Here is a 22,659-nt window from a genome sequence, read left to right as displayed (position 1 = left end):
CTCCTCCAGATCACAGAGCTTCGCCAGAAGCTGGCGGACCTGCAGAAACAGGTGACGGAGCTGGAGGCCGAGCGTGAGCAGAAGCAGCGTGACTTTGACCGGAAACTCCTTCTGGCCAAATCTAAGATCGAGATGGAAGAGGCAAGTGTGCTTAGCCATGCCGTCTTTGAGGTTCCAGGGTCAGGGTCGAGCGCTCCGTGACCTCTGGTGGGCATCACATCTCTTGGAACTGGAGTTATAGATGGTTATGAGCCTACCATGTGAGTGCTAGGAATCAAACCCAAGTCCTCTGAAAGAGGGCTTAGCCCTTTAGCCACTGAGCAGTTAGAAATCTTAAATCCTAAGAACTATACAAAGTGCATAATATACAAACATACAAAAGGGGCATAGTAGGCTCACACCTGTAATCCCAGCACTCAGGAGACTGAGACAGGAGAATAGAGAGTTGCAAGCTAGCCTGAGCTGTGTATATAGCAAGACCTTGCTGGAGCTGGCGCTCGGTTGGTAAAGTGCTTATCTAGTAGGCTTGAAGCCCTGGATTCAATCCCTTGTGCTTTGTAAACCAGACACAAGAGTATGTAGAGGGAAGTGAAGACGTTCAAGGCTATGCTTGGCTGCATAGTGAGTTTGAAGCCAGCCTGGGCTATTGGAGACTGTCAAAATAAAGACACTATGTCCTAAAACAGAAAGGTAAAAGCAAGCCTCAGTGGGGGGAGGTGCTGATCTAAGTTCAGAGTAGTATAGGGCCTAAAACAGGGGAAGTGAGTTTATCCAGTCATCACGGCCTGCCCCAGCCACTGTACTAAATAGAATCAGGGGAAACCAGTCAGCTTGCCCTGGTTGGAGAAGAAGAGATGCTGAGTGACCAGAGGTCCATAAGTAAAAGTGTGCTCTACAACAAAGAAGGGACAGAGATCAGAGACTAAGCAGAAGGGTCCTCATTCTGGTTGTGCTGTGGACCAATGCTCAAAAAAAAAAAAAAATGGCCTCTGCTTTGCCATGTGTGACTGGTGCCAGCCTCGGCCCTCCAGAGTCCAGAAGTAGCTGGCAGGAAGAAAGAAAGGCCACCGGACTCCTAGACCCTCCCAGACCCATGGGGTTTTAGTGACAGGACTACTTCCGTCTTGTCATGGGAGCTTCGAGCAGCTGCGTTGCCTAGCTTTGAAATGGATATTTTTCACATGGATCGCATCTCAGAGACCCTTCCATCCAGGCACAGCCTCTGCCCATGTCTCCCCCTTCCCTTGAGGGTAGGCAGCAGAGACACTGCACTTTCCTCTGAGAACACCAGCATAGCACTCCCAGCCAGAGTCCTGGCCCTGTGCTCTCTCCTCCTCACTCCGTCTACGAGGGAGACAAATCCCTGGACCCTGACGGTTCTGTCCTCCCCACTGGTTAAGCCTGCCCTTACCGATGGCAACTCTGTGACCAAGAACATTTCTTGTCCTCCAGTCCTAAGCAGAAGCCAGGGCATCACCCTTTTGTCCTGGCCCAGGTGACCCTGAGCCACCTCTGACTAGAAACCACTGACCCACTGGTGTGTAGAATATTGACTAAAGGTCACACAGGAAGGGCTGAGCACTGACCCTTCTCCATCAGTCCCCTGATCCAGGGCACAATATAGGTGAGCTAACACTTTCCTGGAATACTTCCCTACCTCCTCCCCAGACCCTAGTCCTCTGAAAGGTAACTTCAGTTGAAAATTTTTTTAAGATTTATTTATTTTATGTGTATGAGTATTTTGCATTCATGTATGTATGTATGTATGTATGTATGTGTGTGTGTGTATGTGTGTATGTGTATATATAATGTATACATACCCCCTGAGTGCCTAGTCCCATGGAGGCCAGAAGAGGGAGGGCATCAGATCCTATGGAACTGGAGATTTGGATGTTTGTGATCTACCACGTTAGTGCTAAGAATTGAACTCAGATCCTCTTCACGAGCAACAAACAATTGCTTTTGACTATTGAGCTATCTCCAGTTCCCAGACCTTCTAGAAACACATCTTCTAACAATATAGTTTTTTTTTTTAAGATGTGTCTGCTTCTAATGCTACACTGCCACCCACTGTTTTAATTTTTATTTATTTTTGAGCCAAGTGCTTTGCTATGTAGCCTAGACTGGCCTGGAACTCACTATGTAGACTAGGCTGGGCTCTAACTCAGTTCCACCTGACCCCGCCTGCCTCCAGGCTGTGAAGATTAAAGGTGTTTGCTACCACTCTCAGCCCAACCACTGTTTTAAAGTCCACCTACCTAAGAATTATGGTGGGGGCCTGCAATTCCAGTTTCTGGGAAGACGGAGGCAGGAGGATCGCCAAGGCTCAGGGCCTCCCTAGGCTACAGAATGAGCTAAAGCTTGCTTAGGTAATTTAGTAAGACCTTATCCTGAAATATACAAAAAGAGTGGGGGCTAAGGGGTTGGGGCTGTAGCTCAGTGGTAGGACACTTGCCTAGCATGTGTGAAACTCAGCCCCTTGGAAAAGTAAACAATCCATTTCCTGGCCTGGTGAATAGCTTTTGGTGCTTTTACTGCTGCTGCCCAGTTTGATTTCCAGTCAGCGAAGTATATTTGGGCCAGTGGCTTGGCTCAGTGGATAAACGTATTTGCTGCCAAGCCTGATGGCTTGATCCTGGGACCCACATGGTAGGAGAAGAGAACCAACTCTCACAAGTTGTCATCTGACACACACAGACAATCAATCAATCAATCAATCAATCAATCAATGAGAATGTAAAAAAGCAAAGAAACTCTTCTTTTGAAGTAAATGGAATGGAAATGGAGACCTTACATTCTGCTCCCTGTGTGGTCTAGTCACCGTACACACATTCACTTCTCACTGAGCCAAGGGGCTTGCTTGATTTCCCTTTGCCATTCCAAGCTGCAGCTGTGTGGTGACCTTTTACTCTGCTTCCCTGGAGGGCCTCTGTCCCGCTTACCCTTCGAGCTTACCCTTCGAGCATGGTCTCTTCTATGCTCAGATATCTGAGTTCCTTAAGAGACCTCCTAAATATTAGCCCCAGTATTTAGGAAGCTTGCTTAAGAGGGTCTCTGACAGTCAGTGAGGGAGCTAGCATCAGAGTTGAGGGCCTGGTAGTTCCACTCACTACCAGGAGTGGAAGAGACGGACATACAGACTCTGAAAGACACCAACGTCTTCCCAGGTCATTTGCAGACAAGCACTATGATGAGATGGTTGCAGAGAAGGAGGGAAAGCCAGGGCATGATGGGTCAGGCAGTCCAAGCCTTCAGGAGTGACCCTGTTTACCAACCCTGCACTCCCTGCAGACCGATAAGGAACAGCTGACAGCAGAGGCCAAAGAACTGCGCCAGAAGGTCAAGTACCTGCAGGATCAGCTGAGCCCACTCACGAGGCAACGAGAATACCAGGAAAAGGAGATCCAACGGCTTAATAAGGTGGGCATTCAAGTCCCTCTCCCCAGATGGAGGAAGACTACTGTGAGCTCAACTGCAGGGCCCACCCCTCTTGTGTCACCCCCAGCTGAAGAAATGTGACACCTGGTGAGGGGGCTAGAGGCACCAATCCTGTCTATCCTGCCCCCACACACTCTGAGTGACCCAGCTCCAGGAGGAGTTTGGACTCACTCTTGGTTCCCATGTAACCTTTGTACTTGTGCTCCCCTCTGAGGCCCCACTATTCCCTGGCAGTGCCTTGCCTACCCAAGCTTGAATGTCACTTGCTTAGCAAAGCCATCCCTGGATCTCTTTTTGAACCATTCTGTGGTTCTAGGGTAGCAATAGGTTTTTTCTCACTCTTTGCTAATAGGCTGTCCTAATGCTCCAGAACTCATTCTTGTAGACCAGGCTGTTTCTGCCTCCTGAGTGTTGGGATTAAAGGTTGGGCGCCACTACTGCCCGGTTCCTCCCCATCCCACCCCCCAACGTTGGCTGTGGCTGGTGTGCAGTGTTGGTTGGTAAAATAAACTGAGTAGAAATTGCAGTTCAGGTTCATGTGACTAGAGACAAGATGGGTTGCCAAGGCTTAGTATCCGGCAGAGGCTGGCAGAGAATGCAGCTTCTCTCAGAAAGCTAGGCTTCTTCCTAGGTCTTGGCTATGAGGAGTTGAGCCGGGCCTGTTCAGAGGTCTTTGTACATGAAGATCTCAGGTTGGCCTGCAAGGTGAGAACACAGCTGGGTTGGAATCCTTGTGTTCACTAGCTGTGTGACCTCAGCAGTCTCCATTAGTGTTTCTGTTGGCTGCGATAGATCACCATGACCAAAAGCAACTGGGGAGGGAAGGGTTTATTTCAGCCTATAACGCTCAGGTCCCAGTCCACCACTGAAGGAAGTCAGGGCAGGAATCTACAAAACAGCCACAGGAGAATGCTGCTTACAGCCTTGTTTCTCAGAGCTTCCTCAGCCTGCTTTCTTATACACTCCAGGACTGCCAGCTGCTGGGGATAGCACCATCCACAGTGAGATGAGCCTTCCCAGATCAGTCACTGAAATGGGAAATTGCCTCAAAGAATGCCTCAGAGCAAGAAAATGCCTCAAAGGCTTGCCTCTTGGTCAGATTTGTTGGGGCATTTTCTCAGTTGAGGTTCTTCTTCTCAAATGATTAGGGCTTGTATTAAGTTGACAAAACAAAACAAAAACAAACAAGCAAGCAAACCAGGACACTCAGTCACAGTCTCTGGTCCTCAGTTTTCAAGTGGGTAAAACGGGCATGAGGTCCTAGCCTTTATTCTGCTGGATGATGAAGAGACTTCAGCGCAGTGGCCCATTCAGTGCAGCAGTAATGAGTGAGGCTGGTTAAGAACCACTGCTGCTGGGTTACAGTACTGATAGAAAGAGGCTCTCTAGGATTGGTCTTCGGAAGGGTCTGACTTCCAGGGATGCCTGCTGATGATCCTGTCTCTTCTTTCCTGACTCCAGGCCCTGGAGGAGGCCCTCAGCATCCAGGCCTCTCCATCCTCTCCACCTGCCGCTTTTGGGAGCTCAGAAGGAGTTGGGAGCCATCTGAGGAAGCAGGAACTGGTGACGCAGAATGAGTTATTGAAACAGCAGGTGAGGCCCGAGAGCTGCATTCCCAGGAGCCAGCTGGCCTTTCCGTGTGCTAGCTCTGCTCTCCATTCTCTATGGTTTGTTTGGGGTTTTTTTGGTTTTTTTTTGGGGGGTGGGGGGTTGGCTTTTTTTCCAGACAGGGTTTCTCTGTATAGCCCTGGCTGTCTTGGAACTCACTCTGTAGACCAGGCTGGCCTCGAACTCAGAAATCCACCTGCCTCTGCCTCCCAAGTGCTGGGATTAAAGGCGTGCGCCACCACCGCCCTGCTTTGTTTTTTTTTTTTTAATTATTATTATTATTATATATACAGCATTATGCCTGCATGTATGCCTGCAGACCAGAAGAGGGCACCAGCTCTCATTATAGATGGTTGTGAGCCACACGTAGTTGCTGGGAATTAAACTCAGGATCTCTGGAAGAGCAGTTTTCTTAACCTCTGAGCCATCTCTCCACCCCATGTTTGTACTTTATAATTGTAAGCCAATAATCCCTTTGTTTAAATGAAGTCCTTTCTCAAAATCTAGAGTGTAAAAGAACACGGAATTATTCTAGTAAAGTTGGATTTGGGACTCGAGATCCCCCACTCCAATCTCCAATGTCCCCAGCTCTTCCCCGACAGCCCAGTGAGAAACATGGATGCAGAGCCTGAGCATGCAGCCTCTAGCAGGCTACCACACCCCCAGGTCACATCCCCATCTCCTCCAGGTAAAGATCTTTGAAGAGGACTTCCAGAGGGAACGGAGTGACCGTGAACGCATGAACGAAGAGAAGGAGGAGCTGAAGAAGCAAGTAGAGAAGCTGCAGGCCCAGGTCACACTGACTAGTGCCCAGGTGAGAGCCCCACCCTGGCCTTACGGGTTAGAGGATCCTGGGAACTTGCTGGACTCTGTCCAGCTCTACTGCTCTGGCTCTCTTCTGACTTCTGCCAGTCCCTTGTCCTCATCCTCTGACCTCTGTATGATGTCGAGGTCTAGCTAAGGTGTTCTAGCTCTGACTCAACATCAGTGTCGATGCGACCTTGAGTACCACTGTGTTATACAGTAGATGAGCCTAGGGAGTAATATTAGTAGAGTAGAATGAAGAGGTGATCGCAGGAAGGCTTATAACGCCCCCCCTGACCTGTGGTCAGGCCATCCAGGAAGAACAGGGCCCCCACAGCTAACAGCACGGCTTCTGCTGTGCCCCTCGGTCCCCTTCCTGGGACTTCCCACACTTGAGTGGTACCCTGGGCCTCAGCCATCTGCCCAGAGTTTGCTTTGGTATTTCATCAATGGTGAGGCCTTAGGGCTACTCCTGGCCCTAAACCACCGGTACCACAAGGCCTCTTCCCTCCTCCTCCAGCTCAAAACTCTCAAAGAAGAAGAGAAGGCCAAGGAAGCCCTCAAACAGCAGAAGAGGAAAGCGAAGGTGAGCAGCTGGAGGGGTGGGCAGCATGCACCCTGACCACCTTTGGGGGGGAAGGGGAGTTGTGCTGGCTGATAAGTACCACCAGAGCAGTCCTTGTTAACTGTCATTATCAGTTGTCAATGACCAGGTCCCCAGGCCTCTGCCTGTGTCCTGGCCCGCCTTGTCTTCTGAGAGCTAAGGTTACTGCTACAGGGCAGTGAGGTGGGTGCCACTGGGAGTTGGTAGACCAGATATGAGTCTTCCTTGCAGGCCTCAGGGGAGCGCTACCACGTGGAACCCCATCCTGAGCATCTCTGTGGCGCCTATCCTTATGCCTACCCACCCATGCCAGCCATGGTACCTCACCATGCCTACAAGGACTGGTCCCAGATCCGATACCCTCCACCCCCCGTGCCCATGGAGCACCCACCTCCACACCCCAACTCTCGCCTCTTCCATCTGGTGAGTCTTGTGTCTCCCCTTCCTGTAGATTCTGCCTAGTGAGGGGGTAAGAAACTGCTGTCCAGTGGTTTCTGAGACAGGGTGGGTATGGGTAGGGATCTAGGCCTGGCCCTGGGCTGCTCTCCTAGCTGCTCAGATCCAATGGTGTCAACGGGAGAAGGCCTGGTAGGACTGCAGAGGAGGAAGGACGCCACCAGGTCTGCGGCTGGGTACCACCGTCTGCTGAGTCAGCTCTGACCTTCACCATGCTTCCCTCCCCTTCCTCTGCTTTCTTTCTTCATCTCTCTCCATCCCTCCTGCTTTTTCTCCTTCCCTTTTCTCCTCTTATTTTGGCTCCTCTCCTTTCCTCATATTTTTCTCTCACTCCAGAGAGTTGTCGTCACCTGTCCCTTCTGCAGTCTCTATAACAGCCCCACTTCTGATGTGCCCAGCTCTTCCCTCAGTGGGTGCAGGTGCCACCTGTCTCTTACACTGTCTCCCTTATATACACTTTTAAACATTAGTGCAGATGCTGTGCTTAGGAGATTAGCTTAAGCTAGATGTGGTGGCTCATGCCCGCAATCCCAACACAGCTGAGGGAAGATGATTGTCCACAAGTTTGGGGCCAGCCTGAGCAACATAGTGAGATAGTCCAGCCTGGGCTATAAAATGAGACTCTTATCTCAGAACACAAAAGAGGGAAGTAGTCACAGACTCAAAGGCAACACTTGGCCACTTTTCTTAGCTGAATGAGATATAACCCTAGGATTTGGCACTTTGTTTCTGTGCATTCAGGACTGTTCTGGCTGTGGTTCTGGAATGTAGCTGTGGATTCTTTCTTCTTCTTTTTCCTTTTATGTTGTTTTGTCTTGTCTGTTTGTCTGTTTTCTGAAACAGTATAGCTCTGCTGACCTGGAACTCACTCAGTAGATCAGACTAACCAAAATTCAGAAATCTGCCTGCCTCTGCCTCCAGAACTTTGGGACCAAAGGCATGTGACACCACACCTGGCTCAGTTGTGGATTCTTAAACACTCATCTTGTTGCAGCCAGAGTACACCTGGCGTCCACCCTGTGCAGGGATTCGGAATCAGAGCTCTCAAGTGATGGATCCGCCCCCAGACAGGCCTGCAGAACCAGGTGAGTGTGGGTTCCCCTCATAGAGAGGACTTTTATCAGACAGCATTGATCTAGCTTGCAGAAACTCTTTTTGTGAGCTTGGTGACTCAGAGGACCAGCTTCCTGGAATAGTATTGAGAGAGGAAAGTTATTGACTGAAGGGTGAGATGATTGGAAGAAGCAGGCACTCCTATGCTAGTACTGTGCTGGTAGCCAGCACTGCTCACAGTGGAAGCAGACGTGGTCCTGTCCTAGCGAGGGAGCAGAAGTGAATTTCCGGACTCACTTAGACAGATGGGTTGCACTTACCCAGAAAAGGAGCAAGTTACTGCGAGAGGTCAAAGGGCCTGACCTAGAGCAGGGCCAGGAGAGTTTGGGGGAGGCGGTGACACCCAAGCTGAGAAGCCAAAGGGGTGGGGATACTCTCGCAGAGAAAAATGAGAGCCACAAAGACCTTGTGTATCAGCAGCTTTCTGTGTGTGGGACAAATGCCAGAGGCCATTAGCTTCCAGGATGAAAGATGTGGCTCAGGGTTTCACAGATTTTAGACACTGGTTACTCGGCCCCATCACTTTGAGCCTAGAGCCAGAGCATCATGGCAGGAGAGCACAGCAGAGGTGACCACTCCATGATTGCCAGGAAGCAAAACAAGAAAGAGAAGGAGGGGCTAGAAGAACCTTCATTCTCTGCAGAGCCATACTTGTAATGACACAACTTCTTTTCACTCTGCCCTACCTCCTTGGGGGCCACCACTCCCAAGAGGTCCACAGACTGATGACTAAGGCATTTTGGGGACATTCTGCCTTTGGCTCCTAGACTCGTTCCATTGCACAGTACAAAGTGCACGTAGGCTATCTCCCCAGAGTCCCCATGATCATGACTATACTAAAACTGCTTAAAAGTCCAGTCTCTAAAGCTCAAGGTAGACTCATCTGTGAGCCCTTACAGAAACCAAAAGGGGTCAGTCATGACGGCACATACTATATTCCCATCACTTGGGAAGTGGAGGCAAGAGGATCAGGGATCCTAGGTCATCCTTGACTATACAGAAAGTTCAAGGCTAGCCTGGGCTATGACCCTATCTCAAAATAAAAGATTCAAAGAGAAGGTTCCACACTTCAGTATACAGTGTTGGGCCAGACACATAGTAAATATCGCTGTTTCAGAAGGGAGAGAGTGTCATAGTCAAGATGGATCAGACAGAATGATACTAAAACCCAGAAAAGCAAACAGAAGTGCCACAGCTCTGGCCCTTCACCTTGGCTAGCGATGCTTGCTGCCATGGCTCCCCGTGACCCCCACTCTACACTCCTGGAGTCTCCAGTACAGCTTAGACTTCATCCTCGCAGTTTTGCCTGCTGCCCTCTCTGGGGTTGCTCAATGGGACTTGGATCCTGCCACATGCACTGCCTGCCTCCAGTCCCCAGGCCTCCCTTTAAAATCTGGGTCAGGACCTCTGAGTACCTTTGACCTAAACATGGCCACGAAACCTCCTGGAAGTGGTTTTCCAGACAGTCCCACCTGAAAGCACACTGGTGCTCTCATGTCAGGTCAGAGGGCTTTACATTTCTAGGTCTTTTGGACTGGGACTCTCTGTAGTAAACCAAGTTGTACTTAAACTTGTGGTGATCCTCCTGCCTCTCCTTTTCCAGGACTGGCATGGATGGGAGTCAGCCCACCTTACTTTGGGTCTTCCTATTATGAGGACTCCCTCAACATATCTTACTATCTCTTGGCAAAGTTCTTTGCTGCTTTTTTAACAATTAGTTTTATTTATGTGTATGTGGGTGTGCACGTGTGAGTGCTGGTGCCTATGGAAGTCAGGTATCAGAGCCCCTTTGAGCAGGGTTGCAGGTTACTGAGCCACCTGACAAGTGTTCTCAGTATCCACTCTTAACTGAAGAGTCATCTCTACACCCCGAGTTGCTTTCTTCTCTCTCTCTCTGTCTCTCTCTCTCTGTCTTTCTCTCTCTCTCTGTGTGTGTCTCTCTGTCTCTGTCTTTCTCTCTCTGTGTCTCTCTGTCTCTGTCTCTGTGTGTGTGTCTCTCTCTATGTCTCTTTCTCTCAGTTGTTTGTTTGTTTTTCAAGGCGGGGTTTCTCTGTGTAGCTCTGGTTGTCCTAGAACTCACTCACTCATTCACTCTCTAAACCTAGCTGCCCTGGAATTCAGAGATCCACCTGCCTCTGCCTCCTGAATGCTGAGATTAAAAGCCTGAGCCACCCTGTCAGGCCAGAGGCAATTTTTATGAAGGAAAGCTGCCATTAAAAGGCGTGTGCCACCACTGCCACCACCACCACCGCCGCTACCACCTCCAGCTGGCTCGCATTGTTTTGTTTTTAAGGATCCTCCCTGGCATGTGCTTGATGCTTCTTTCCCAGCCAGGCTACAGTAGCACTGCCATGGCTCCCCATCTTAGAGTAAATCTGGCTGAAGGTAATTAGCAATAGCCACGATGTTGCCAGAACACTGTGACCTTGACATTGACTCCACCCACTTGCTACACTGCACCTCACACAGGTCCTGCTAGAGTGTAACACAGTTTTCAGTAGGGTCTCCACATCTAGCCAAGACCTCAGGAGCCTGGCCACACTTCAGGGGCACGAGTCAGTAGCTCACTCTCTGAAACCTCAGTGCAGCCACTGTGTAGCTTTGTCTGCTACTGTCTGAGCAGTTTCCAGGGCTCTGAACCGCATCTCAGACTCCATGGTGATTGAGTCCTCTCTGGTTAGCAATTGCCTTGGTTGGCAATTTTCATTAAGACTTAGCTTCCCATCCCTGGACCCAAGCACCAGAGATAATCTACTTTTGTATAAAAAGAAAGATGTATTTTTAGACTCAGAACTTTCAAGGTTTCAGTCCATGGTCACTTGGCCCTCTGGTGGTACTGCCTCTCAGAGTAGAGTATACAGTAGAGTAGGCCTGTTCACCCAGAAACAAGGGAGAAGCCTGGAGTTCCAGCACCCCCTTCAAGGGTACGTGCCCCTTGTGACTTTGATTTACCCCACGGGGCCTTTCCTCCTAACTGTTTTATGTGTGAGAGCACTGTGGGCTAGCTGGTGACTAAGCTCTTAAATGTCTCTCTTGGAAAACATTTAAAGCCGGGCAGTGGTGGAACACGCTTTTAATCCCAGCACTCGGGAGGCAGAGGCAGGTGGATTTCTGAGTTCGAGCCCAGCCTGGTCTACAGAGTGAGTTCCAGGACAGCCAGGGCTATACAGAGAAACCCTGTCTCAGGAAAAAAAAAAAATTTAAGATCCAAGTCATGGTATTTTAATAGGAGTGAAGGAAGGTGGCTGCTGCCTTAAGCATCTGAGGGAGCCTGAGATCAAGGAGTGAAAGACTGGGGCAAGGCAGGCAAGAGATGGCAGCGGTCTCCACAGTGTAGGGGCCTTGGCAGAATGTAGGAGGGCTGGTCTGAATCATGAGAGTAGTGTAGATTCTTTAGATGTTTTAAAACACAGTAACATGACCAGATTGGAACTTGAGAAAACTCCATCTGGCCACAGAGGCTGGAGCTACAAGCTTGTCAGGAGGCGTGGGTCCTCACTCCCTGCAGGAAGCATGAGCCGGGGGGACTCTGGGAATGCCATCTTGGAAAGTGGATTGGCGGGTTCAACAGAGAGGACATTTCCCCAGAAGGTCTTTGAAGTCATTTGAGACTGTCTTAGTGAGTGGCAGGGGTGGCATAGTGGGCGGAGCTGACCCCTTTCCTAGTACTTACTTTTGGGATTTGGAGACTGATGAACTAAGTTCAAGTCCCAGCTCCAGAACATTATAAATCTGGGATTTGGGACAGATTTTTGTGTCTCTTTGTCCTAGCTCCCTCCACTGTTCCAGGGGTAACAAATGGCCCCCTCCTCAGGACTGGGTACAGATTGCATGGTGAGTGTCCTAGACACAAGCCTGGGACTCAGTAGCATACAATACCTAGCTATTTACACTGGTGGGGAGGCCTGACCTGGCACCCATGAGAGACTGTAAGACTGACCGGACCACATGATCTTGAAGCTTCAAAACTTTTGTTTACCTAGAGTCTGCAGACAATGACTGTGATGGACCCCAGTGAAACTGCAGTGGGTCATTTGGTTCCACCTTCATCTTTCAGAGCCAGCTGACCTCAGAGTGCCAGAAGTGTAAAGGCCATGTGCATGTTCTGTGTGACCCAAGCCTTGGCAGAACAGAGGCTGGGATGGGCAGCTGGCCCACATCCCCAGCCAGACCTCAAACTGTTTACAAGACTAGGGAGGAGCCACCCACGGGGCCCCCACCAGGTTCATCTGGATGCAACCAGGAGAGACTCAACACCCCGCCTCTTGCCAAGACAAGGAAGCCTCACCTGGCTTTGACCTGCCATCTGTCGCTTCCATCCTAAGAGTGGGGTGCAACAAGACCCCTTTCTCACAGAACCTCAAAGACTTGGTTCCAGGCTCTCCAGAGACCACACCCTGTTCGTGTGCATGTGCCGGGTTTTTTTTTGTTTTTTTTGTTTTGCTTCAAGCTCAGTAACAGGACCTGCCCCATGCGCCCTCTGCTCCTTACCCCTCTGTGAGGAGTTACAGGAAGAGGGCTTTGTCTCTAGAGCAGAAGAGAATGATAGGATGGCCTGATGTTGTCATGCTCTCCACTGCACCTGTGGCAGCCTCCTGAGAGCCACCATGATCTGGGATGAAGGCCACACCAGCCATGTCCGCTGAAGGGCCCCAGACTGAAGATGACTTCAGCCTCCACAGTTAGATGTTTATGGTGCCAGAGGCCGATATTAAGGTAGCTGTCTGTTGTTAGGCAGCTGTTTGCACAAATCTTGGACATAAATCCAACTTGAGGATCAACATTTTGTGACTGGTTAATTTTTTTATGTCCTTGTGGCCAAGGAGTATTGTTTCTCTGGTTCTGGTCCTCCTTCAGCATTCTCCTGCATAGCTGTGAGAATGCTGCTAGCATCTTAGGGGCACCCAAATGTAGCAGGAAGATCCCGGGCAAAGGATTCAGGGTAAGCCTTAGTTCACATCCTTCAGAAATGACACCTCCTCTTAGCCCTCAATGCCCTGGGAAAGGTGTGTGAGGATCAGCTTATGGGAACTGGGTCACACACTCTAGAAGCTGGGCAAGGGTTGCAATGTGGACTGCAGAGGTACACCCTGTATACCTCCCTTCCTTCCTTCTCCCTGCCCTGTCTCCATCCCCAGTCCCCACCTCCCATGCTGGGAAGCCACCATTGAGAAAACTGCAAGTAGACTGAACTGCTGCAGAAAGACCTTTACTGGGCAGATAGGGTGTTGAGATGCCAGTGGACAGTGAGAGGATAGCTTGTCCTCCAGAGGAGCAGGAGTAGTGTCCCTGCCTGGGAGCCTAAGCCTGAATGCACTAAGGGCTGGCACCACAGACGGGCTCAGGGGAGGCCCGCCCACAAGGGCTTCGGGCCTCTCCTTCATGGAGACACCACCCCTGACTTGGGGTACATGGCCATCGTGCTCACAGTTATCTCGGCTGGTCTCAGGAGCACTGTGGGATAGGGTTGGGGACTCAGGAGGGTCCTTCAGGAAAGACAAAGGCTGGTGGTGTAGCAAACCCAGATTTGTAGTGTGGGCGTGTGGGAGATGCTGGCTTCAAGAATGATGTTCAGGTTTGAGCAGGACCATTGGACCTAGAACTTGTGTTTCCTTTGGACTCAATTGGAACAGAAAGCTGAACAAAATATGAAGGTGTTGTACCAAGCCGTGAGCACAGGTGTTCCATCCCTGGGTTTCAAGCAGGCAGATGTGTGGCTGGGTAGCCATGCACACACTGGGACAATTGTCACGTGTGCACAGTGGTACAGACACACAGTTGCTCCAGGCTTGTCTTTTATGTAATAAGAAAGGGAATCTGGGGTAGGTGTAGAATGACTGGGTATGTGGCTTCCTTCCTGAAGAGCCCCTCCCCAGCCCGTTCATGATGGGCAGGGGATGGGGGTGGGGGTGGGGGCATCAGTTACTTCCCTCTGGCCCCCAGGGCTGCCTGCCGCCTCATGTAGGACAGGATGTCCATCTTGACGTTGCTGACTGTGGTACGGTGGTACCAGCGCATAACCGGTATGCCATCCGGCCCTACCAGGAACTTCTCAAAGTTCCAGCGAATGTCATGGATCTTCATGGGTTCCCAAAAGAGGCGGCCAGGTGAGCCCAGGAGTTCCGCAGTGGGAGGGCAGGAGTTCTGGAGCAGGGGCGAGAGAGGCGTTAGTCTGACTTGACGCTCTTCGTGACCTCCACTCCCTCCCAGGGAGAAAACTATCTGGCACTGAGGGAAGGGCCCAGTTTGAGAACAAGAACACTTGACTGTCCATCTCTATGCTGACTGGAAGGCTGTAGGCCCCTCAGATACCCCTATGTACCCTGTCTTACCTCTACAGTAGGGTGATGGGACCATGGGTCTGCCAAGCCCTCTCATGGGACTACTAGACCAATGCCAAGACATTGCTGTGGGCTGGGGCCCAAGCAGCTAAGGGAAGCTTCCTCCACATTACTCACCTTCAGGAAAGTGTAGAACTTCTGCTCTTTCTCCCCATTCACGTCTCCTTTCTCAAAGAGCTGGAAATTAGGCACAAAGCCCCCACCTGGTCGAACATACCTGGGAGGAGTGAATGTACTTAGGTGAGTCCAGAGGAGCCACACATAGCTCAGAATTACGATGAAGGGACTGAGAGGGGAGGGGGCTGGGAATCTCTTTTATCAAGCTCACAACTTGCACGGACATACCTAGGCCCAGTGTATTTGCCATCTCAGCCCCTCCCTGCACCCACCCCACATGCCTCTCTACCCTTCATGTGCTGTCCAGCCAGTTACCCATAGCCTCCTGTTTCCTACCCCCTCCCCTTCATTCTATTAAACCCCAAACTGGGGTGAGGATTGGTGGGAGAAAGCGTAGAGTAACTGAGTGGCTGACATGGAGACAGTCAACCAATATCTGCAGTCCCTGAGCCTCTGCCCCAAAGAGACCACCATCTCCAGCCAGGAGAACTCACTTGAGACTGGGTAGGATCTCCGAGTTCTCGCCTGGCTCCTGTTTGCCAAATTGGTTGCAAGGGAAGCCCAGAATAACCAGGCCGAATGGGCCAAGTTCTTCTTGTAGTGCATTCAGTTCTTGCCAGGGAGAGAGAAGAGAACAGGTGAAGTGTCCACCTCTACACCCTGCTCCCCATCTACCCTCTAGACCGCTGGAACCTGTGAGGCCCGAGGAGGGAGGATTTCTCCAGGGTGACCCCGAGAGTCAGTGGCAAGGCTGAGACCGAGGTCCTTTCCTGACTCCAGTCTGGGGGCAGTGGAAGTTTTGGAGAAAAGTCAGGAATATGCTTCTGTGCATCTGTAGTCACGCCCACTGGGTCAGTGAGCTGAGTACTCTCTTATCGGCCCCTGGGCAAGATGGCTGAGGACTTTCTTAGGGTGGTTGGAGGTCCATATTCACATCCCTTTCATCTGGGAAGTCAGAAACCCAGGAGAGGCCCTGGACAGCTCGCCAGTTCCCTTGGCACCCCAGAGTTAGGGGCAGAACCATCACCCAGCCCGTCTCTTCAGAGATAAACTGTACTGTCCAAGGACTTGTCCAGGCAAGAGCACTGGGCACAGTGTTGTGGAAAGACTCACCCACCCCCACCCACCCCGTTTGCAGATCCAGGGACTCTTCTGCAGGTGCCAGCCAAGTGGCAGGGGTCTGCTTGGCCCCATTGTGTTTGCCCCTGGAGCCATCAAGCTTTGGCCTGATCCCTTAAGCTTCTGTTTGCCCTCACTGAGAAGAAAAGACGGGGTATGGACATGAAGGAGACATGGCTCCAGTCAGATGCTGGGTTCAGACAGGATATGGACATGAAGGAGATGGCTCCAGTCAGATGCTGGGTTCAGACAGGATATGGACATGAAGGAGACGGCTCCAGTCAGATGCTGGGTTCAGCTGTTGCTGGCTTTGTGATCCTAGTTGTTTGTACGTGCTGAGCCTATGTGCCCTTTCCTGGATGAATACTCAGTTAAGAGGGGGGCTGAGCTAGTCTGTCTTTAAAGTTTGCTTAAGCCGGGCAGTGGTGGCACACGCCTTTAATCCCAGCACTTGGGAGGCAGAGGCACGTGGGTTTCTGAGTTCAAGGCCAGCCTGAGCGAGTTCCAGGACAGCCAGGGATATACAGAGAAACCCTGTCTTGGAAAAAAAAAAAAAAAAGATGAACTATTAAACTGGGCAGTGTTGGCATACACCTTTGATCTCAGCACTTAAGAGGCAAGTGGACCTCTGAGTTTGAGGCCAGCTTGGTCTACAGAGCAAGTCTGAGGATAGCCAGGGCTACCCAGAAACTCTGTCATGAAGAAATAAAAAAAATCAACTGTAGGATGCCACCACTCTAGGACACCATCCCTCTTCCCCATCAGATTACGGGACAGATGGATGGGGGCTGGGGGGAGAGGAGGCATTCTCAGCCAGAGTGAGCTGCAGCTACCTCTATCACTTCTTACTCTAGTCAAGGGAAGCAAGCAGGCACATAGTCAAGGTATCTGTGGTGCTCTAGGGTGAAGAAAGGTAGCTGGGGCCTTGCTAGAATACATCCAAAGACCATCAGACCTCGGGCTTGTATAACTATCTCCAGAAAGTAGGAAATCCAGTGGAAGTTGGATACAAACTTTGATCTATAAGTCACCACCACCCTTTCCCCTTTGCACCTCATGGGATTAAAGTGTGCCCAAAAGACAGAGTTGGCTCCAAATTCAGCAGCAAGGCACGAGGGAGCTCTTACCAAGATATTGGTCAGTCAGACCTCAGTAGCTGGCTACGTTGACAAAGAGGATGTATTTGCCTGCATACTGCTTAAAAGGAATGTATTCCTCCCCGTCGATGGTGAGGGCTCCATACTCGTAGATGGTACCACTCATACCGCCATGGCAGTCTGTCTGGAAGAGAAGAAGGTAGACACCGGGGAACTATTAGAGTGGACACATTTAGGAAACAGGACATTTCTCCATCTTCTGGAAATGGATGATTCCCAACAGGGAGAAAAGTGCTTTACCCAGGACAACAAAAACTGGAACTGGACTAAAACTGAGGTCTCCCAATTCCTCATCTCCCGTAACTGAGACACTTGAGGACCCAGAGAGCACTCAGTATCTGCATTAATCACTTAGTGCTGTGGAACTCTGAAGTTAGCAATAACTGCTTTCATATTTTGTAGGCAGTAGGTTGGGTTGGTCTGAGAGGCACAGTTGGGTGGCCTGCTACCGAAGTGCAGACAAACATGAGGAAGCCTGGCCTAGGTGACCAGGAAGGAGACACTGGACAGAAAGGATGTGTCAAGATGTTGAGAATGAGTCAGAGCCTTCCAGTCTGGAAGACTGGAAAGATGGGACGTGAGGAAGCAGAGATGTGGGAACAGGATCCCGGAGTATGGAACTGTTGGTCACGAGGCCTCACCGTGACACCCAGAGTGAAGACACAGTGGGTATTAAGCCCATACACCTCCTGTCTGTCCAGCTGACACACCACAGGCTACCTCCAGGAGGATGAGGGAGGGAGCATAGGGCACAGTGGGTGTGCCAGAGTACCCAGGTTCCCTTCCAGCCCTGCGCCCAGCTCAGTGCTATTGTGGCCGTTTCTCCTCCCCAACCTCCTCTTCACACTCGAAAAAGGAGGAAGGGGCCCACTCCCACTGCACCTCACCCCCAACAGGGACAACAAAACTCCAAGGCTACTCGAGGTGAGAGACCCTCATGGGACAGGAAGGTCACCCCCTCCCTCTTCCCTCTGCCAAAGCAAGGTCTTCAGCCTAGCTGGGTGAAGGAGCCACCCAGGCAGCAGGGCAGGTACCCCAGTGGGGTGCAGTGGAATGCCTCTCTCACTGCAGGCCTGTCTAGCCAGGTGAGTCTGGCTGCCTTTGCTGGGTCATCCCTGACAGCTAACGGCTCTCCTGGCTGGGGTGCAAAGTCCCTGCTTTTTGCATTTCTGTGAAGTGTTGAACTGAATGCTCAGCCAGACAGCCCTGCCCCAGGCTTCTGAAGCCCCAGCTGGGATCACTTTCACCCTAAAAGGCAAACCAGCACCAGGCTTGGGGGGCATACATCAGTAATGCCAGCATCAGAGACTGAAGCAGGAGATTGAGAGTTTAGGGCTAGCCTGGACTACATAGGAATACCCTGCCTCAACAAGAGCAACATAGTACAGCAGAGCAGGATATAACCCCCTGCTACCTGAAAGGGAATGAAGGACAAAGTGGGCTGGGGAATACACTGGGTCAGGCTTCCTGGATGCCTAGGGCTACTGCTGCTCCATGCTTTCCCCATTCCATCTTCCTACACCCATTGGTGGGATGTTGGGAATATGACAGGTCTGAGAAGTTGGAGACTGCAGCTGGACCCAGCCAGGCCTCTGGCGGTGTGTGACCATCCCTCCCCCCAATCAGGATTCCAGCCTGTCAACTGTAAGATGGAGTGGGATTCAGGGCCACTTGAGGCCTTTCAGCCTTGACGTCAGCCTATGGTCCCATGATGCTCTCTGCCTTGTGCAGTCACCTAGAAACCAGTGGTTACTAGGATGATGCCACGTCAGCAGCTGGTAGTCCACAGCTCTGCAAAGCCTTCTGCAGCCGTAAACTGGACCAGACAGAGGCTCTCCCTGTCCTTGCCCCTCCCTCTGAGTGGAGGAAACATTTTTCAGTGGCTGTATCACATTGGGTCTGCACATGTGCCCTCTCTGTTCCCTTGTTTTGAAGTTGGATCAGGGCAAGCGGTTAAGTCCCAGAAGCCAGAGCTGTAGCCTGTTAACTCTAAGGACCTGGGGAACCAGATAGGCATGCCTGGACTGTGAGGAGCCAGAAGCCTCAGCCGGCTGTAAGATAAGATCACACTTCACGGATAAGACTTTTCTAGCCTGTTCTCACGCTTCCCTCTGAACTCACCCATCTCTCCCTCCCTCCATGGACAACACAAGGCTATAGTGAATTTCGTGGCCAGGGTGCTTTCCTGCAGTTTCCTTAGGACAGGATTCAACCCCCCCACCCCAAGCAGTTTCCACACTAAAGGCACAAGGCTAGTGCCCCAGTCCACCTCCACCCCAGCTCCAAACCCTAATCTTGATCTCTGTCCTGGAAAATGCCTCCCGAGCTGGTGATTAGGAATAGGCTGGAGAGAAAACCAAGGCTTTCCAGGTACTCTATCTGTTTAGGGGCTCGCTCTCAATAAGAGGCGGGCAGAACCTGGAAACAGCATTCTGGACTTACAAGATCTTAGAAGGAAGACCCAGAGGATTTTAGAAACTCAAAGCTAGAGCTTACTCAGTTTTGAGCCCATGCATGCATGTATGCATGCAGGGGTGCATGGTGCGTGTGAAGTTGGGTACCACGGTCTCTTTGTTTGGGTCCCATCCGTCTCTACTGTTTTCTGCATCCTCACCGGAGGGAAGAGGAGAGGCCTGCAGAGCCCACCCAGCACAGGCCTGACCAAGAAGATAAGCTTGCCAGGGTGCCACAGCTAGACTAGGATAGACGAAGCTTCAGAAGACTTCCTGGCCTGGGTTGGCTTCTCTAGCTACAGTGTCTGCTCCATGCGTGGCAGGCCAGTGAGCTGTGAATAGAAAGGGCAACTGGAAGGTTCCATAGCCTTCCAGCCATCCTCTCCAGCTACGCCCTGCTGATGGAGAAACTGAGGCCCAGAAAGGGATGCTGCCTCCAAGTCAAAATTCTTCCTGTCACAGATCTCTGCTCCAGTGCCCTGGGATGAGTGAAGAGGCCATCAGCACCTGCCCCCCTTCCCCCCAGCAATTTTTCAGGATTGTGGCCATCAGCTGCACTATCCTGATTATAGAGCGGTGGGGGGGGGGGACCCCACACCCTCTCCCAAACCCGCTGAATGGGACAGTCAATCCCAGGTATCTGGATGTGGCAACGCGACCCCAAGATGACAGTGGAGGAGAATGTATGAACTCGGGAAAGACTGCCCTCCTGGGTTCGTACTGCCCTCTGAAGCACGTGGGTCTGTGTTGGAAGGACGCAGAGACGGAGGGTCACAGGTGGGGTTTCCAGTGCCTCTGGGGAAGCAGTGGCTCTCCCAGTCGCGCAGTGGACACCTGGGTGCAGTGGACTCCTCTTGAGCCCAGAGGTTCACTTACCTTGGACTTCTCTTGTCCCCGGCCCGGCGGAACAAACCCAGCCAGGAGCAGGGACAGAAGGCAGGATGCCCGGAGGATCCGGGCCATGGCGGGCTGGGGCGCGTCTTGGGGTGGCCACCGTCCGTCTGAGGTGTCCGAAGCGCTCAGCCACATTTCAAGCCCTCCACTGTGGCCAATCCGCAGCCAGGCCGGGGGCTTCCTAGCCAATGGCAACGCGGTTAGGATTTAAAGGACAAGACATACCCGCCCCTTTTTCCTCCCTCTCCCCAGACCCGGGGAGACGGTGACACAAACCTAGGAGAACGAGAAGGGAGTCAAGAGAAGGAGATGGGCGCGGCCAGTGTTCTAGACAACACCCAGGACACAGCTTTTTTTCCCAAGCTCTGAAAACCTAGGGCCCCGAGGACTTAAAAGAACATAGAACCCATTAGTGCAAATAAGCAGTGTGTGAACCAGGTGTAGGAGACTCACTCCTGTAACAGCAGAATCCAAAAAGCTGAAGCAAGAGGATTGCATAGGTTCAGTGCAATCTGTAACCTTAGCTACAGACCGAGACCCTGCGTCAACTGGGGAATGTAGCTTAGTGGTACAGCACTTGACCAGCTCGCATGAGGTCATAGGTTTATTCAATCCCCAGTCTCAGCAAGCTAGAGGAATCTGTGAATGTGATTTTGAATTCGGCCTTCTCCTTGGTTAGGTTGTAGATGACAATTCAGGTGAGTAGGGACCAGAAAATACACACTCCCCACCCCTTTTTTTTTTAATTAGCAAATAAAAGCTATGTCTATCTCTGTGGTCTTAAGCTCATTATTTTCCCTCTCTGAGCCTCAGTTTCCCCTGCTATAATGATGGGATTGGTTAATGAGCTCTAAGGTCTTCCAGGCTCTGGCTGAATGATGTGCTTCTAAGTGGTAGGCCTAGGCCAGGAGTCTCTTGAGGGTACATAACAGGTGTTTAAATATTTGTTGAATCAATCATTAAATCATCAAATTTGTGCTCTCATATAAGATCAGGCCAGGCATCTCTAGATTGAGGGCTTCCAGGCTTAATCCGGTCTGCACTAGGGGTTTGGTGCTTCCTGCCTTGCTACCACTGTGGGCTGGGAAGCTGTTAGGACAGTCCTGGGCTGCACTTGGCACCTGCGGAGCCTCTGCCTTCAGACACGTTGCAGAAGGGATTCTAAGGCACCTGACCTGTCTTGGTCATGTGAGTCCTAGGATTAGGTGCCTTCTAGAAAGTTCCTGACTCAGAAACCCTTGAGGTACCATGCTTTCACTATCATTAGGGAAGTTAATGTGACCCGTGGAATTGGGAATTTTCTGCATTCATAAGGCCTTGCTCCGTGGTGGGACTGGTGAGATGGCTCAGCAGGTAAAAGCCCCCACAAGGCTGTGCAATAAAAGGGCTTGCAAACTGATGACTTGAGCTTAATCTTTAGAACCAAGGGTGGAAGGAAGAAACTGGTTTCTGAAAGTTGACCTCCAGCACAACAAAAATAAACAAACAACCAAACAAAGAAACTCATTGTGTTTAAGAAGAAAGAATTTTGAGACCAGGAAGCCATGGAGGCGTGTGACTAGCTGACACAGTAAGTTCCTAATTGATGCAATTGATGTCTCTATCCTAAAAGATTAATTCCCTGAGGCCTAGCAATGTTGGAGCCCTTCATGAAAACTCCTGCAGTAAATCTGTGGCAAATAAGCTATCAGAACCCAGTCTCTGGCCCATGTTGTTCTATATCCTCTGGGAGTGACCCACACACAATACTCAGGCTTTGGGTTTTGAATGACTGTGTTTATGAACAGTGCTGGTTGGATTGTTTTTGGTTTGGTTTAGTTTTGTCAACTTGACACAAACTGGAGTCACCTGGGTAGAGGGAGCCACAGTTGAGGATTGCCTCCATCAGACTGGTCTGTGGGAGCATTTTCTTGATTGCTAATTGATGTAGAAGAGCCCAGGCCACTATGGGTGGTCTTTATGTGTATAAGGAAGCAAACTGCTGCCTAGCTGTAGTGGCACAGGCCTTTCATCCCAGCGCTTGGGAGACAGAGGAAAAAGTAAGTGGATATCTGTGAGTTCAAGGCCAGCTTGGTCTACAAAGCAAGTTCTGGGGCAGCCACAGCTACACAGAAAAACCCTGTTTCAAAACAAGAGAGAGACAGAGACAAAGAGAGAGAAGGCAGAGGCAGAGAGAGACAGAGACTGACCAACCTTTGAAGCGGATGAGGTAAGTTTGTTCCTGAGAGATGTTGATCTCCAGGGGGCAGCTTCCATTGGCCCTCAGGTTAAAGTTCAAATTCTTTCAGTGATTCAGAACCTGCCTACTTCATCTTCTGGCCTCTCTTCCAATTCTGTCTTGCTCAGCTGAACAGAACGGTTTCTGTTCCCAGCCTGTAGCTCAGCCTCCCCTGCAGCCTTTCTCTGCTGGCTGCCCTCAGCCCCACCACCCGGCCTCCCCTCTTTACCTAATCTTCTTCTACCAGGTCAGGACTCTGCTAACTTCACTCCTGAGTGCTGATCAGATCCACTTGGTTTGGTTTTGTGTTTGTGGGGTTCTTTGGGTTGTTTGTTTT

The 22,659-nt window shown here is 50.9% G+C and overlaps 2 protein-coding genes across 6 annotated transcripts in view; one reads left to right on the top strand and one right to left on the bottom strand.

Moving 5' to 3' along the window:
- The window catches only part of Tnip1 (TNFAIP3 interacting protein 1), a 49,828-nt gene extending 37,022 nt beyond the window's left edge, over positions 1–12,806 (top strand). For 4 of the 5 annotated variants that reach the window (XM_031351047.1, XM_031351050.1, XM_031351046.1 and 1 more), the window contains 8 exons: positions 10–141; positions 3,292–3,420; positions 4,900–5,031; positions 5,735–5,860; positions 6,371–6,436; positions 6,686–6,877; positions 7,905–7,995; positions 12,007–12,806. In XM_031351047.1, coding sequence (XP_031206907.1) covers positions 10–141; positions 3,292–3,420; positions 4,900–5,031; positions 5,735–5,860; positions 6,371–6,436; positions 6,686–6,877; positions 7,905–7,995; positions 12,007–12,041 — 903 coding nt within the window. In that variant the 3' untranslated portion in view covers positions 12,042–12,806. The remainder of the gene's footprint in view (positions 1–9; positions 142–3,291; positions 3,421–4,899; positions 5,032–5,734; positions 5,861–6,370; positions 6,437–6,685; positions 6,878–7,904; positions 7,996–12,006) is intronic. The other variant, XM_031351048.1, reaches the window with a different exon arrangement.
- Positions 12,807–13,216: 410 nt separating this feature from the next.
- Gpx3 (glutathione peroxidase 3) lies at positions 13,217–20,239 on the bottom strand. The gene is made up of 5 exons (XM_031351051.1): positions 20,087–20,239; positions 16,728–16,881; positions 14,976–15,093; positions 14,482–14,581; positions 13,217–14,167 (listed from the first exon to the last, which is right to left on the bottom strand). Exons 1-5 carry the CDS (start codon positions 20,237–20,239, stop codon positions 13,946–13,948), a joined length of 747 nt encoding a protein of 248 aa, XP_031206911.1. The 3' UTR covers positions 13,217–13,945.
- Between the last annotated feature and the right edge of the window lie 2,420 nt (positions 20,240–22,659).

Source organism: Mastomys coucha, unplaced genomic scaffold, assembly GCF_008632895.1.
Source record: "Mastomys coucha isolate ucsf_1 unplaced genomic scaffold, UCSF_Mcou_1 pScaffold5, whole genome shotgun sequence".
Classification (NCBI taxonomy): domain Eukaryota; kingdom Metazoa; phylum Chordata; class Mammalia; order Rodentia; family Muridae; genus Mastomys; species Mastomys coucha.
This window is presented reverse-complemented; position numbering and strand designations above follow the sequence as displayed.